General features: G+C 40.3%; 1 protein-coding gene and 1 long non-coding RNA gene across 7 annotated transcripts in view; one reads left to right on the forward strand and one right to left on the reverse strand.

Annotated features, from left to right (window-relative positions):
* LOC140705649 (uncharacterized) overlaps nucleotides 1-16,036 on the forward strand; it is a 91,101-nt gene that overhangs the window by 56,640 nt on the left and 18,425 nt on the right. The gene's annotated exons all lie outside the window — the stretch shown is intronic.
* The window catches only part of ROBO1 (roundabout guidance receptor 1), a 769,638-nt gene continuing 754,317 nt past the window's right edge, over nucleotides 716-16,036 (reverse strand). For all 6 annotated transcript variants that reach the window (XM_072994024.2, XM_078388993.1, XM_078388992.1 and 3 more), the window contains 3 exons: nucleotides 11,321-11,629; nucleotides 2,990-3,186; nucleotides 716-2,311 (listed from right to left, as the gene is read on the reverse strand). In XM_072994024.2, coding sequence (XP_072850125.2) covers nucleotides 2,297-2,311; nucleotides 2,990-3,186; nucleotides 11,321-11,629 — 521 coding nt within the window. In that variant the 3' untranslated portion in view covers nucleotides 716-2,296. The remainder of the gene's footprint in view (nucleotides 2,312-2,989; nucleotides 3,187-11,320; nucleotides 11,630-16,036) is intronic.

Consider the following 16,036-nt stretch of genomic DNA (forward strand, 5'->3'; position numbering starts at 1 on the left):
CATTACTCCCTTGATTTGAAAGGAAGGATCTTGGTCACATGTGGCCAGTCGAGCGTCGCCACCGAAGCCTTGCCGCCTGAGCTGCTGCCGACACTTCCTTTGCCACCGCCTGGTGGGGCCGCGCTCAGTCCTTGGCTCCATGGGGGCAGTTCCCTTTCTCTGCCAGTGGGTGGCTCCTGGGTGGCCATCGAAGAGCAGCAGGTGGCTTGCCCCCCCCTGGGGCCACCCAATGCTGCCTCCCGCTCTGGAACTGGCTCCAGTGGCTGCTCGCCGGGGTGGCCGCGGGCCTCGCCGCTGAAGCACCACAACAGCTGCTGCACAGAGGGCAAGAGGCTTCTCTAGGCCCAGCTGGCCAGCATGGAGGCGCCGCTGAAGGAAGCCAGTGGTTCGGTTGCAGCTGGGCCAGAGAAGGGGGTGGGAAGGGGGCGATTGGGCTGCCGGGGACCCCCCCCCCTCTAGGCAGACAAGGAGGAGGAGGAGGGAAGAGGGTTACGGTCACGTCCTCATTACCCCCAAGATTTTCATTTTTATCCCATTTGGGGTAATTTAACCCTGTTCCCTGACCACTGTTCTATGGTGATAGAATGGGCCATTTTGCTGTTGTTCACTTGGTTTTAAAGCTTGAATAGTTGGTTGTTTGGGTTTGTGCATTACTGCAAGGATAATGTTCTTGAAGAGCAGCTATGAATAACAACAAAAAAACTTGAGCAAAAAATGACGTCTTTGAGAACGTTTTTAATAAATAATGTGACAAAAATTACTTTTATGATTATTGAATTCTTTGTATGCAAAATTATGGCTAAAATATGAGGTTTCTTACATGAACGTAATGAAAAACATTAACCACATGGGTTGTTTCCTCTGTACTGAACACCCTTCTCTATTGTAACCAATTCTTAAAAATCAGCTAAATGAAACTTCTGAGACCCCAGTAAATACCAAAACACTCCTTTTTTTCTTCCACTGAGGCTAGGCCTGATAAATGTCCATAAATGAACACACAGTTTTTCATTAGGACGGATGACGAAAAAATTATATAATCACAAAAGGGATCATGAAAAAAATCTACAGAGGACATCATTTTGTAACTTTAAAAGCAACTAATGGCTCTATTTCAGGTGCATTGGAAATCCAATGTTGAGATAGGCCACAGTGAATTTAAGAAACAAAAGTTCAGGAAACAGGAAAAATGTTCTGTTTATGGCCTTTTCTAGTTTTTCTACCTTTACCATCTGTCAGCATTCAAACATCCCCATTACAGACATAGAGCATTAATAAAACATGAAAATACAAAACAAAAGCTTAACATCTTACAGTAAGACAAAAATGGTTAATAGTTACAATGTTTTACAAATAAAGTTTAGTGATTGTGCTTTTAAAACCAAAAAAGATAAACAGTGCATTACAAAAAAACAAAAATAACCCCCCTCCCCCAAAAAACCCAAGATCAAAACATAACTCCTTTAAGTGGCACTTCTTTAAGGTGAATTGACACTATAAAGTAGAGGTCTGAGATTTGGGCCAGTCATGATGATGATGGTGTCATCTCCCATTGATGCATAAAAATGTCCATTGCTTTCTTGATTTGTGTTTTAGTAGCACAGGAAGTCAACAATGGCTTGTATATTTGATAAACTCAGGACATAACCGCCAGATTTTCACTGACATGCCTTATTATCCTAAATAACATATGCAGTAAAGAATGTACTTCCATGATTCAATGGGTTCAAATCTAGACAAATAAAAGTACATGAGAGTTTGAAAACTCAATATATGAAGTTGTATTTTTGTTTCAAAGGGATCTGACTACTGAAAAAAAATGCAATGCCATTTGCGCCATGTGAGGTCTGTAACACCATTGTAGCTTTAAAAATTTTTTCTGTATAGATATCATTCTGTGCAACTTGCCATTGTACAATCAGTGATAATCTATACATGAGATTATAAATTGGTTTTATTATACTGCACTGCCACCAGTGGGAGCAACCCTTCTGTCCAAAGTTGGAAGCAGCAGCTAGCATAGCACCACAAAGAAGAGTTGAATCGCTGTCATGGACAGAGTAAATGTACTATATTTAGCTTAAAGGAGTAAACAGGGGACAAAATTATGGCTGAGGTCTTCAAAATAACATTAAAATCAAGAGTAACGTTCTGGTCACATGAAAAAAAGATGAGGAATTGTACACTCTGATTGCATTGAACATTATTTCTGGCATCAAATATCATCAGACATGAGGCATCTTAAGTGATAGCTTACTGATTAGATTTCAAAAATTTGTTACAGTACATCTTTTCTTCAGCTTTCAGTTTCCTGTAAAACAATAATGGCTGGGTATTATCTTTCTCACTCAAAATATTTGTACACAGTATTGAAAATATATATACTAAAATAACTTTCTGTCATACTAGAGAAGGATATGATTTAAGCAATACTTCAACAATGCTTAAGTTTTTACTTCCAAAGAAGAGGCTTGTATCTGTTTAACAAGTCTGTCATCAACATGCCACAGTATAAGATTTTAAATTTAACAGAATAAATGCCTTAAAAAAAATCCTCTATGGAGAGAATGCACTTTAAAGATCTGCATTGGTATTTACTAATGGCCTTAGCCTTGGAGCATGGCAAATGTGTTTTGTAATGTGATATGTTTATCATAAGACCTCTTGCACATTATGCCTACACAGTTAATATAAACTGCAGTCAGCATTATGACTACTTATTTCTTGTCTTTCATATTTTATACAAAATACAGCTAATAGCAAAGAATTGTAAAGAAATGTAAAGAAGTATAAAATTATGCATAGTTCATCCATTATTGATTTGTGGATGAAATATAAAATGGTAGCACAACTAAAATTATGTTTATCGAGTCTATATCTTTGTAGCCTAACCAATTAAAGGGTAAAGGAAAATTAGCTTTGGGAGACAAACATTTGTATTTTCACATTGTCCTTAAAGCTCTCTAATGATGACGGAAACTCGCATTACCTGTAATTCTTCTTCATCCTCTCCTTGCTCACATGTTCCAAACACCTGCATTTCTGCAATATTCCTTCGACCTAGGTTTGGTTGTTCGGTCCTTTGTCTACTTCCTGATCCTCTGGATGACATAGAGCTTGAGGAACTGGGGTCTCTAGTGTTATTTGATGTTGGAAATGTAGGTCTACAATATGGCAGAATATCCTCTATGAAGAGAATTACATGTTATGTTAATATTTCTGTAAAGAGGGGCTTGATATAAATGTGTTCCTTCTTCTAGACCTACACTCGTATTTCTCTAATGATCATAGCCTGAAGCATAGCAAATGTGCTTACAAAAATGGCAAATATAAACTAGAGTTATTGAGAAGAACAATTAATCTTCAGTAGCAAACATACTGCAACTACTGTATAGCACAGCGTTGGTAGTCCTTGGTATCCACTGGGAACTTGGCTCCTTGTTGATGCTAGTAGATCTGATGGAGATGTCCAGTGCACTTTACAGTCAGGTTAAATTGGATCCTTTTCAGCTAGTTTGGCTTGAAGATGTGTTCAAGATATTTGCATGCCGCAAAGCCACCACCTCCTCTTTAGATCCTTGCCCATCATGGCTCTTAAGATCAGAAAAGGAAACAACTATGAAATGGGCTACTTCTATCATTAATGCATGCCTACAGGAGGATCATTTATCTTCCTATTTAAAGGAAATCATTATAAGGCCAATACCTAAGAAACCTACTTTAGCAATGGATGATCTTAACAACTATAGACTTGTTGCCATTACTCCACTCCTTGGCAAGTTGATTAAGAGGGTGGTGGCTGAGCAGCTGCAGGGGGTTCTTGGGGCAAACAGATAGCTCAGATCCATTTCAATCAGAGGCCACATCATGGAACTGAAACAGCAGTGATTGCCCTGCAGACAATCTCCTGAGGGAGGCAGATGTGGGGAGTATAACCCTGCTGGTATTCCTAGATCTTTCTGCACCCACTGGTACCTCAGTGCTCTGTTTTTCAGTGGATCCAGGCTTCCTTGAGGGCCAATCCCAGATACAGTGGTGCCTCGCATAACGATTTTAATTGGTTCCAAAAAAACACGTTATGTGAAACATCGTTATGCGAAACACCATTTTCCATAGGAATGCATTGGCACAGATTGCCGTCCTTAAGCGAAAAAACCCATAGGAAACATCGTTAAACGATACAATGTTTCCTCCATTAGAATGTATTGAAGCTGACTCAATACATTTCAATGGCTTTGCGAAGTCAATTTTTGCAAATTTAAGTGTGTCATAAAAGGGTCAAAAATGGTTTTAAATGCTTGGATTAGCTTCTGCACCCTCTAAAACCGATGCAAAAGTTAATTTGGCTTTGATCTGACTTTTCGTTAATTAATGGTGAATTTTTTCCCCCCAACTTTTGACAGCTGTCAAAATCTGACAGCTCCATTATTTCCTATGGGGGAAGAAAAAAATCACAAAAAATTAATGAAGACGCAGCAACTGTTCTAAATGCTTGGATTCATTAGAGGACCCCCTAAGTCATGTGCAAACCTGATTTGGCTTTGATCTGAACTTTCGTTAATTTATGGCGAATTGTTTTCTCCCCCATAGGAAAGCATGGAGCTGTCAGATTTTGACAGGTCCATTGGTTCCTATGGGCCGAAAAAAAAATAGCCATAAATTAACGAAAAGTCAGATCAAAGCCAAATCAGGTTTGCACATGACTTAGGGGGTCCTCTAACGAATCCAAGCATTTAGAACCGTTTTTGACCCTTCTAAGACACTTTTTAAATTGAAAAAAGAAACATCGTTAAGTGAAGCAGGGGACCTAAAATCGCATTCGTTATGTGAAGCATGGTCCCAAACATCGCTAAGCAAAAATCGCCCATAGGAAACATCGTTATACGGTGCATATTATTTTCTAAAAAAACATCATTATGCGAATTCATCGCTAAACGATGCAATCGTTAAGCGAGGCACCACTGTAGTATAGAGTAGGAAGTATAGAGTAGGGAAACACTGTCAAAACCTTGGGACCTCCATTATGAGGCCCTGTTGGGATCAGCCATTTCCTCAATGCTTATCTATATGAAGTTGCTGGGAGAAGTCATATGGAGATTTGTTGATGACACATACTGATGACAACTAATCTTTCCCCATTTGCAAGTGATACTGCAAATACTTGAGTGCTAATTTGCATTGATAATGGACTAGATGATGGCATAAACAGAAACTAAATCCAGATAAGATGAAGATCCTACCGTTGGGTGGATCAGTGGAAAGGTTAGATATGGTGACACCTCGATATGGTGACACTTCCCCGGAAGGATCAGGTTCACAGCTTGTGGGTACTCTTGGATCCAGCACTTTTTATGGAAGTGCAAATCTCTGCTGTGGCCAAAATGCCTTTTATCAACTTCAGTTGATTACCCTGCTGTGCTCCTACCTGGATAAGAAATGCCTAACAACAGTGGTTCGTATGTTGGTGATCTCTAAAATTGACTATGTAATATTCAACATAGGGCTGCCCTTGAAGTCAGTGTGGAAACTTCAGCAGGTCCAAAATGTGGTGGTACAGGCATGCTTTTACTGGCTCCATGTTAGTTTACATGCTCAATTTAAGGTGTTGGTTATAATATATAAAGCTCTTGGTGTTGGTTATAATGTATAAAGCTCTTAACAGTTTAGGATCCCAATACCATATCCAACCCACCTGCTCCTTGCAGTCCATGATGTTAAGAATTGTAACCTCCCAGGAGACAAAAAACCCCCAACATTTGGAACTGAGTTTTTTTCAGTTGCGGTCACTTCCCTCTGGAATATGTTTCCTATAGTGGTTTACTAGGTGCTATCTCCTTTAGGTTTTAGCAAGCTAATTAAGACAAAATTATATAAAGCTGCTTTCTGTTAGTGGTGAATACTAACCTTAGATGCTCAAATGGCTTTTAATTTATGTATTTCTATTTAAAGGTGGGTTCAATGTTTTAGCTAGTGGCAGGGTTTATTGTACTTTATTGCATTCTTATTGTATTTATTATACAAGGTTTTTTATTGTATGATTTTTTTTGTATGTTGTAAACCATTCCAAGAGTGATTACACTAATGGGGCAGTATAGAAGTGGAAATAATAAATAAATAAATAAATAAATAAATAAATAAATAAATAAATAAACAAACAAACAAACAAACAAACAAACAAATAAAATGCAGCTTGTGAAACTCTGGACCTTTCTTTCCACTGCCCAGTAGATAATCCATAAGATGCCCAACATGGAACACATTATCACATTACTGGGGAAACAGTGATCTTGATCAGGATGCAGCAAAGATTAGGAAGAAGGGGATAATTGAATGTCAACCCACACCCCCAATTCTAATACACCCCAGGATCTCTTTATATCTACTGCAAACAGTGGCTGGAAAACAGTGGTCTAGAACAGGATTGCTGCGGAAAGGGTAGAATTACACACACATACACACAGAGCCTGGTTGCTCATCGATAGAGATGTGTGCACGTGTCAATGTGAGGCCCTGTGTTTGGGGAGGGGAAGATGAACTTGGGGTCTGTATTTCTATATGAGCGAAAAAAGGATTGCGTACTATAGCCCTATACTTCCCACATGCCACCAGCAAAACTCTCCACACTCAACATTGCCCATCCTTCCTGTGATATATTCTACATCTGTTTGTCTGCTCTCCTCCAGAAATGTCTTCTTTCATATTAATGCTAAATGGATAACTGGAAGAAAAAGAATAACCAGTGGCAATGATTGTATTCTCCTCTGATCACTGAGTATGTACAGAAGAAAACCATAACTGCTTGTTTCAGACACTAGAGAGATGATGTGCATAGATTGTGAAGACTGGTGGATTTAGAAAATCAATTGCATATTATAAGACAGACATTTGTATACTTAAATGTATGTTGTGCCCCAAAGCTGTACAATCCTATGTCCATAGTGCATGTTAGTGATTTGTGTTCATGCATCTGAAATTTGTAGATAAGCTTGTATTTCCTTGTTAAGACTGCTGCCTCATGTAGCTCAGAACTGTCTAGAGTACCAATGGCAGTAGTTCTGTAGGGCTTTGGATGGCATATTTCCCAGCCTTACATCTTGTGTGGAGAGGATGTGCTCCAGTGTAGCATATTTTAAATATTTATCAACAGTCATGCAGTGAAACCAGGGCTCTCAGATTTAAAGCTCTGGGACCTTCTGAGCAACAAGGAACTAATGACATCCTATGCTATGCTCCCCCAAGCTGCCCTGTTCCAGCTGAGTTTAGATGCTCTTCCCAAAGTAGCTGGGGGACAACTGGATTCCCCCCCCCAATTCTATATCAGCATCAATTATTCAAGAAACATTTGGCTTATGAATGTATCTGTACTCATGATTCAAATGCCAGGAAACTATACGATATTGTCATGAGTCAAGATCTTCTACAGCAGTGGTCCCCAAACTTTTTCAAACTGCAGACTGGTTTAGTGTGCGTGTGCGGGGTGTCCATGTGGGTGGGTGGGGCAAGGTGTGTGTGCGTTTCTGTGTGCATGGGTGGAGCATCTGTCCATGCATCTGTGTGTGTGTGTGCATGTGTGGGCGGGACATATGTTTGTGCATGTGGGGGGCATGTATGGTGCCATGCATGCATGGGGGAGTGTGCGGGGAGGGTGAGAGATCTTTCTCCACAGCCTGGTCCTGCACGGCCTGGTACCAGGCTGCAAACCGGAGGTTGGGGTCCCCTGGTCTACAGGATGCCCTTTTGAGTTCACTACTATTCGTAAAGAAACATCAAGCACGGGAAATTCCAGAACCCGACTCCTTTTTTCACCAGTTTACTGCTTCTCACCTAAACATAAAGCAATTGGCAGGGCTGTTCAAAATTAAAAAGGGGGTGTGGCTATGGAGTTAGCAAAGATTGCCACTTGTAACCAAGGTTGAAATTATCCATAATATGTAAAAGACAGAGAGTGAAGAAAGATAGGGGAAAATCTACTCATTCAAATATGGTGTTCGTGGTAATTTTTATAGATAGCACAGCCCACCAGAAAGGCAAATAAGTGGATCCTCAATCAAGTCTGAACTCTTACCAGAGCAAAATGAGTCAATTGAGGCTTCTCTACCTTGCACATACAATGAGAACAAGAACTGTGCAGAAGAGACAATTTTTCAGGGAAAAGTGGCGGTGGTGGTGCAGTAGGAAAAGACGAGTACTTAATGAGATGAGTTAACTGAACAAAAGAATCCAGAGCTGTCAGTTTGTAAGACCTGAGCAGAACTTATTGAAAAATAAAAGTTTGCTAGGAAGGGGGCAGTAGCGAGATAGAACATTGTAACATGAGTTGTTCTTGGTTTGCAAGATCTGAACAGAGCCGTTAATGATAGGACATTTGGGACATCATTAACTCATATAATCACCACACTTCAGAAGTGATTTGATGGCACATAATATATTTGGAGTATTTTTTCTTAATTACCAAGCAGTTCTATAGTAATAAGGTGGGTGGAATGGAGACTATGACAAGGGATTATAACAGGATATAGCTACCAAAGCTCTGCTAACATCAGGTAAGACCATCTTGAGACACAACGTAAAAAATTAGTAATTTCACATCTGAAACAAACGAGCTTCTGAATATTTGTTCTGTATTCTTTTAAAATATATTTTTAGAAATATTTTTAGTATTTGTATTTTTTACATTTTTCAATATTCTTTTGCTGTCTCAGTTTTTACAGTCAGACACAGCATCCCCTTGAAAGCATAATTCTGACAATCCTGTTTGGTCAGGAAGGAATTAAAAAGTTAGCTAAGAGTCACCTAATTGGGTTCTGATTCATATTGCTCCAGATTGAGCTGATTCCCCCTTTGAAAACAAATGTGAGGAGACTGGTCTCACACACCCAAAGAGAATGTTTACTGAAATACTCCCCTCTCTGCCTATGAATGTATACAGTGTTTCATTTTGGGAAGCTTCTGCTCACGTTTGTACTACACAGGCTCAATCTTCTCTTCTAACGAAGTGGCTGTTTGTTTTCTTTTTTGAAAGGCCTTTTTAAAGGATCAATAATTCATCCCCTGCAGCCTGCATTCTTTCTAAATAAAGAGGATCTGAGCCCCCTCCCATTCACTTTAAAGATAAGCAAGATTGGTCTTTTCAATTTATATGAGCCATTTTAAATTTGAAGATGCTCTGAAAGGGAGGGCAGTTTTACTAATGAAAAAACCAACAACTCAAAAACCCTATGCCCAAACTGCCCCAACTTTGGCACAGAGTCACAGCAGACTGTCTCTTACAACTTCATCAGTCATCCAATTCTCACCCAAACACAAAGCAACTTTCAGAGCTATTTTTCAACAAGTTCTATAGTTATGTACAAGTGCATCAAATCTGGTGCTGATCTGAAACCCAGTTTAAAAAATATAATTTTTGTTGATGCTCCTCTTGTTGTGGGTTTTTCGGGCTTCTTGGCCGTGTTCTGAAGGTGGTTTTTCCTAACGTTTCGCCAGTCTCTGTGGCCGGCATCTTCTGAAGATGCCGGCCACAGAGACTGGCGAAACGTTAGGAAAAACCACCTTCAGAACACGGCCAAGAAGCCCGAAAAACCCACAACAACCATTAGATCCCGGCTGTGAAAGCCTTCACGAATACATCTGATAGAATACTTATTTGCTCTGCCAGCACAAGATCATTGCTGCACTCTCAATCAATAATAATTACAAGCTATGTCTGTTGTAATGCAAAGGCATCAAGAGCCTTTAACTTTAGAAAATACCTGCTTCTCAATTATTTATATCCACCAATCCAGCAGCATGCACTTCTGGACTAAATGTATGGGGATGCATGACTATATGGACTGTTACAATGAAAGCTTGCACTTTTGCTATTGCAATGCACACTTGCACTTTTACATTTACCACTCTAACCAAATTAAAATATATCTAAACGTTTAGAACTTGAGGGCTATTGTGTTGCCATCAGGCCATGTGTTTCGAATTTCATCAGCAAATGTTGTCTCTTGCTCTGCATTTTTGATCCAGAAATCCGAAAGCTACAACTGAAGACCTCTGTTTATAGTGATCTATTGCTATTTATAATAACACTGCAGTTTTGTGCCAATTTAACAAATTTACTGCTCAATTCCAATTTTGGTTTTGTATGAGTGCATCTCCTCTAGGGACTATCAATGGCTATATTTCTTCTTGGATTATAGATTATGGATGCCTCTGCCTTTATATATTTTCTCCTATTGAGCCTCTTGTTACCTATTAAAATGGGGTGATCTGGTGTGATAAATCTGGTTTTCGTAAAACATTCTAGGTTGAAATTTGTATCCTATGGTTCCAAAGGCCACTTATTCATACTTTTGTTATTATGGTTGTCTAGCTTTTAGACAACATTGGATGGACTTTGATGCATTCTTTGCTTTTAAAAGAGCCTCGTGGCGCAGTGGTTAAACCGCTGTACTGCAGCCAAAACTATGCTCATGACCTGGGGTTCAATCCCAGGTAGCCAGCTCAAGGTTGACTCAGCCTTCTATCCTTCCCAGGTCGGTAAAATGAATACCCAGCTTGCTGGGGGGCAATGTGTAGCCTGCATAATTAACTTGTAAACTGTCCAGAGACTGCTTGAAGCACTATGGGGCGGTATATAAGCAGCACACTTTGCTTTGCAGCATGCTTTTACTAGCACAAAACACAAAGTAAAACACTATGAAGTAAAGAATGTGTTTCTTTACATGTTGTTGCAACTTATGAAACAGACATATACAACACTGTATGCAGGTACAATAATCATCATCTGCTCTCAGGTCAATTCTGATTTATGGTGACCCTTTTCAGGAAATACTCAGAAGTGGTTTATAATTCCCTTCTTCTGAGGATGCCCTGGAACTGTGCAGCTTTCCCAAGGATATACAGGCTGGCTCTATTCGCAGGAGGCATAATGTGCAAGTGAACTTCCAACCTCTGGCTCACTAGCCAAATACCTAAGTCACTGAGCTATCCAGACATATATGCAGGTATAGAAGATATAAATCTTTAAAAGGTTTTTTTTTTGGGGGGGGGTTGCCTGTGGTTTTTCCCATTCTGAAGTAGTTTAATATTCACATGGCTTTTGCCCATTGTACCCTTAGATCCTAAGAACGGGGTCTGGTTAAGAGTTTAGTGCTTTGTTTTTGTTTTGTATCACAATATAATTACATTGGGGGGGGGCAGATTCATGTCTGGGATAAGCAGAGGCAGCTTGCCTAGCTTTTAAGTCAGTGGGAAATGGGGGTTAGTGACTGTGCTGTGACACTTTCATAGAAGAAAAGCTTTAATTAACACATTCAGCATATCAAGTCACCTTGGAGAAGATGTGTTTTTGCTGGTGTGCCATCTCGCCTTGCTACTTTGTTTCCTCGCAGTTTGCTGTCACTTTGCTGTTCCTGTGATTCTCGGCGCTCTCCTGAACCTGTCCGCGTATCAGAATGCTGGCGGCCTTCTGCTCCTTCTTTCCTCTTATAGCCTGTTCCTTTTCTCTCCGCTGCTCTTTCTGTTCTTGGTTCCATAGAAGAAAGCTTTGGCAACATGAGAGGCCGAACTTCCAGTTGTGATTTGGACTGGGCGGTGGGAGATTTTATAGCAGGAGGGGGCACTGGAGGCGGCGGTAGATCTATAAAGAGACAGAAGAGAAAAAAATATAACTTGGCAACTTCTTCATTGTCATTGTTTTATATATATAGAAGATCTTAAAAACCAAGTAGGATCTAATGGGGACTGAAATGTGTGTATATATGTATTTCAGACCCCATAAGATCCTACTTGGTTTTTAAGATGTTCTTGGGAAGACTTTCTCTTGGTCCCACAACCTTCTCAAGCTTGTTTGATTGGGACATGAGAGAGGGCCTTCTTGGTGGCTGCTCCCAGACTTTGGAATGCAGTGCCCCAAGAAACCAGGTTGGTCCCCTCTCTCTTTTCCTTCTGTCATCAGGAAAGGACCTTCCTTTTCAGGCAGGCTTTTAAGCAATAAGTAACAATCTGGGGAATGCTCTATTTATTAAATGTAAATACTTTAAAATATTTTTAAAAAATGCTTTTTAAATGGCTTTTAATTTTCTTGAATGTTTAATTGTTTTTAATATAGTTTGGTAAAGTATTTTAAAGTTATTGTACAGTTTTAATTCTTGAGAGATGCCTTGGGTCCCCACATGTGCACACACAGTGTTTGGTCCACATAGGTTCTACAATGCAACTTATAATCAAAACTTAACAAGTATGTAAAAGCTTTAAAAATACATTTAAAAATCTTAAAACGTGTCAAGCACCAGAGCTGAAGGCAAGAGAAAATAAAAATCCTAAAAACTCATCTGGAACAAAGAAAAATGCTTAAAACTGAACAGATGTGCCACCTAACTTCCTGAAGGAGAGTCCTACTGGTTGTATATTGCTGCCAAACAGAAAGTCCTATTGTTTCTACCAACCTGCCCTCTTGTGGTGGAAGGATATAGAGTAGGACCTCTAACTTCATGTTTTCTAGTGTTTCTGTAGGTTTTGGAAGCAAAGTTTTTTCAGACATGTTTTCTTTGTTTGCATTAAAAACCTCTGAGAAAGATTCCACCAGCATTTTTGTTTAAATACCCTTCTGTCTTCAGGAGCAGTGCCTTTTAGTTTCCCTCTTCAGAAGTGAATATAGCCAAAAAGTACTATCTAACATTGCCAATCTTCAGGAGTTTCATCTATGCTGATAAACTTGCTTTAACAGTCTTGGGGGGAAAACTTTGAAGTCACTGAGCACCAGGTAACCTCTGCATTAGAAGATCTTTCCTTATATTATGAAAACAACTTGCTGAAACCAAACCCTTCAAACCATAGGTCTGTGCCTTCCACTTAAAGAACGGAGAAGCAGAGAGGAATCTCCAAGTTAACTGGGAAGATTTTAGAATACTACTGTACCCCAAAGTATTTGTGCATCACTCTAGATCGAACTCTGACCTACAGAAAACATTGTCTAAACATCAAAGTGAGTTGCTGCCAGATATAACATACTTAGGAAACTGACTAGGTCTGACTGGGGTGGAAACCCACAAACAACAAAAACAATAGTGTGCTACTCTGCAGCAGCATATGCTAGTGTCTTGTGGTATAAATCAGCACATGTCAAACAAGTGGTTGTAGCTCTTAATGAATCATGCAGGATTACTACTGGTTGCCTGAAACCTACTCCCATTGAAAAAGTCTATTATTTGCCTGGTATTGCCCCTCCAAAAGTATGTTGGGAGCTCCTAGCCAATAATGATCAAAATAAGGTAATACAGCACCAAGGTGATCCCCTTTATGGACACCAACCCCTTGATGATGGTAAAAATAGAGAAAAAGTTTTCTGTGCACAGCTCAAACTCTAAATATTAAACCAGAAGAGGACATGTCAACCCTTTGGAGAACAAAAACAGCAGAAGTTGCCGAATGGATGAACGTGAAGTGTGTCTCCCACAGGGCAAGACTCTAACTCGACTATCTGGAAGTCATTTAATAGACTTCAAAGCAAAGAAGATCAAAGAATAATCAAGTAATATGTGGCTGTTTGGATACTAGACACATTTTACGTGACTATGTAGAGATTCAACCAATGCGGCCCATGTGCATTCAGTTTATACCTCACCACATGTATAAAAGAAGATCTAAAGATAATGCTACTGAAGTAGCCCATATCTGGTAAAAGATACCATATTTTTCCATTTATAAGATGACCCAATGTATAAGATGACCCTCCCTTTTTTAACCCCAAATTTGAAAATTTGATCCCTGCGGGGCTTAGCAAAAGGAAGGGAAAAGTAGGGATCAAAGGGCTGCACGATCACTGAGCCGGGAACCAGCGGTGGAGGCAGCAGCAGCAGGAGGTGCAGACTGAGGCAAAGAAGCAGCCAGGCCAGCCGCCTCTCGTGTGGCTGCCCATTGACTCCCGCCACTGCCCAATCTCAAGGAGATGATCGCTGGAGGGGGGATTGGGCGGCAACAGCAGCAGTCAGTGGGCAGCCACACTCGGCCGCCTCTTGCTGTCACCCGTTGACTGCTGCCGCTGCCGCCAATGGCAAGGAGACGATCAATGGGGGGGTGAGAGGGCGGTGGCTGCAGCAGTCAATGGGCAGCAGTGAGAAGCAACCAAGCCTGGGTGCTTCTTTGCCTCAGTCTCTGCCTCCTGCTGTTGCCTTCTGTGTATAAAATGACCTTCATTTTTTTCTCTAATTATTTTAGGAAAAAGTGTCATTTTATACACAGAAAATACAGTAAGTCTAAGTATTTTAGCATTTTAATTTGTTTTTAATTTTACCTATATTTCATATACACCCATAATTTTAAATTTTGCAGCACTAGTACAAATAAAACCAGACAGACACCACATTAAAAAAGAGATTTTTTCAAGACCCCACCCCCAAGGCTGTTCCAACCTGAGTGGCTTTCCATATCAGCACCCAGGTCGGTGGATTTCCAGACATGCAGTTCTTCTGGGGAGCTGGGGTGACAAGGAAATATGGAACCCTGGGCAGAGGGATATAAAGGAGAGGTGGAAATGGAGGAAGAGGTGGACTTCTGGGCTTTTTCATGGACTGGGAGGCTTGCAAGGCAGAGGTGCAGGAACTAAGGAAAACCATAGCTCTGAGGACTGGAAGGTCATACATCACAAGGATCCCTGGACTGGCAAGTGAGTAGACCTCATAGTCCCACTGGAGGTAGCAGAGCAAGTACAAAGGGCCCAGCAGCATAAGTGTCACTCCTATTGTTGCGAAATGAGGCCAATCGCCAGTTGACTGCGACAATCCATTCCCATGTAGTGGCATACCTTGCCTCACCCTGTTATGGAGTGTCTGTGACGTCCTGGAGGAGAAGGATTTTATCTCCCCCCGCCGAGTCCACTACCCTGACTCCTGGCTCAGCCTGAGGAAGGGGGGAACTCTTCACATTCTTCTTGGGCATATATCTATGTTGGCTTCCCTTGTTGACTTTGAAGTGGAAATAATACATATATTTACAATGCTAAGCATTGTAAATCATTATATATGTTTGCTTTTCTGCAACCTGACTCCGTGTCATGGAGGGGGAAGCTGGGCCACTTACAGATCTCCGCCCGCCCGTCCCACAGCCCCCATGGGTTCCTGACAATGAAAAGGATCACACAGGAACTGTAGATTCCTTGAAGCAGAAGTAGGAAATATTTAAGTGTGGAATGTTCAGATAAAAAAAGATATATATTTTTATTGTTTCTGGAAGTTAACAAAAAGAGAAAGAGAAAAAGAAAAGGAAAGGGAAAGAAAGAAAGAAAGAAAGGAGAAAGAAATGTAAGTACCACTCCATCATTTTAAACCTTCTTCCCTCCTCTTTTCAAATGAAGGGAAAAGAAGCTCCACTGTATACTCACTCTTAAGTTATTCCCCTACAAAGCAAAGTAAAGCGTGCTGCTTATATACCACCCCATAGTGCTTCAAGCACTCTCTGGGCGGTTTACAATTTTAATTATACAGGCTACACATTGCCCCCCCCAGCAAGCTGGGTACTCATTTTACCGACCTCGGAAGGATAGAAGGCTGAGTCAACCTTGAGTTGGCTACCTGGGATTGAACCCCAGGTCGTGAGCACAGTTTTGGCTGCAGTACAGTGGTTTAACTACTGCTCCACCAAGCTCTATACCTGAAAATATTTTAGAGTTGAATCATATACTGTCTATATGTGTCTCACATTATTTTATAAATCGTATTAAATAATCAGTGATTTCAGACTAGGAGATATGGGATAAACCAGAACTTTCTTCCATGAAAATCTTGATTGAAATATTTGTCCTCTTGAAAAGTCAGGGTTGCATATTTTAAAAATATTACTACTGCTGCTTCTATTGCTGATAATATACATTTGTAATAGATTAAGATGATGCCGATTATGGTTCAAAAATTAAAGGTGGAATATTAAAAGTGCATTGCGCTTATTAATGGCCCCTTTTTTACATAATTTAAAGAATATTACATACATTACACACACAGAGAGAGAAGTATTTCTCGTCCTATATCTCTGTTCCTTCATTAACAATTAA

This window comes from Pogona vitticeps, chromosome 3, assembly GCF_051106095.1.
Source record: "Pogona vitticeps strain Pit_001003342236 chromosome 3, PviZW2.1, whole genome shotgun sequence".
Classification (NCBI taxonomy): domain Eukaryota; kingdom Metazoa; phylum Chordata; class Lepidosauria; order Squamata; family Agamidae; genus Pogona; species Pogona vitticeps.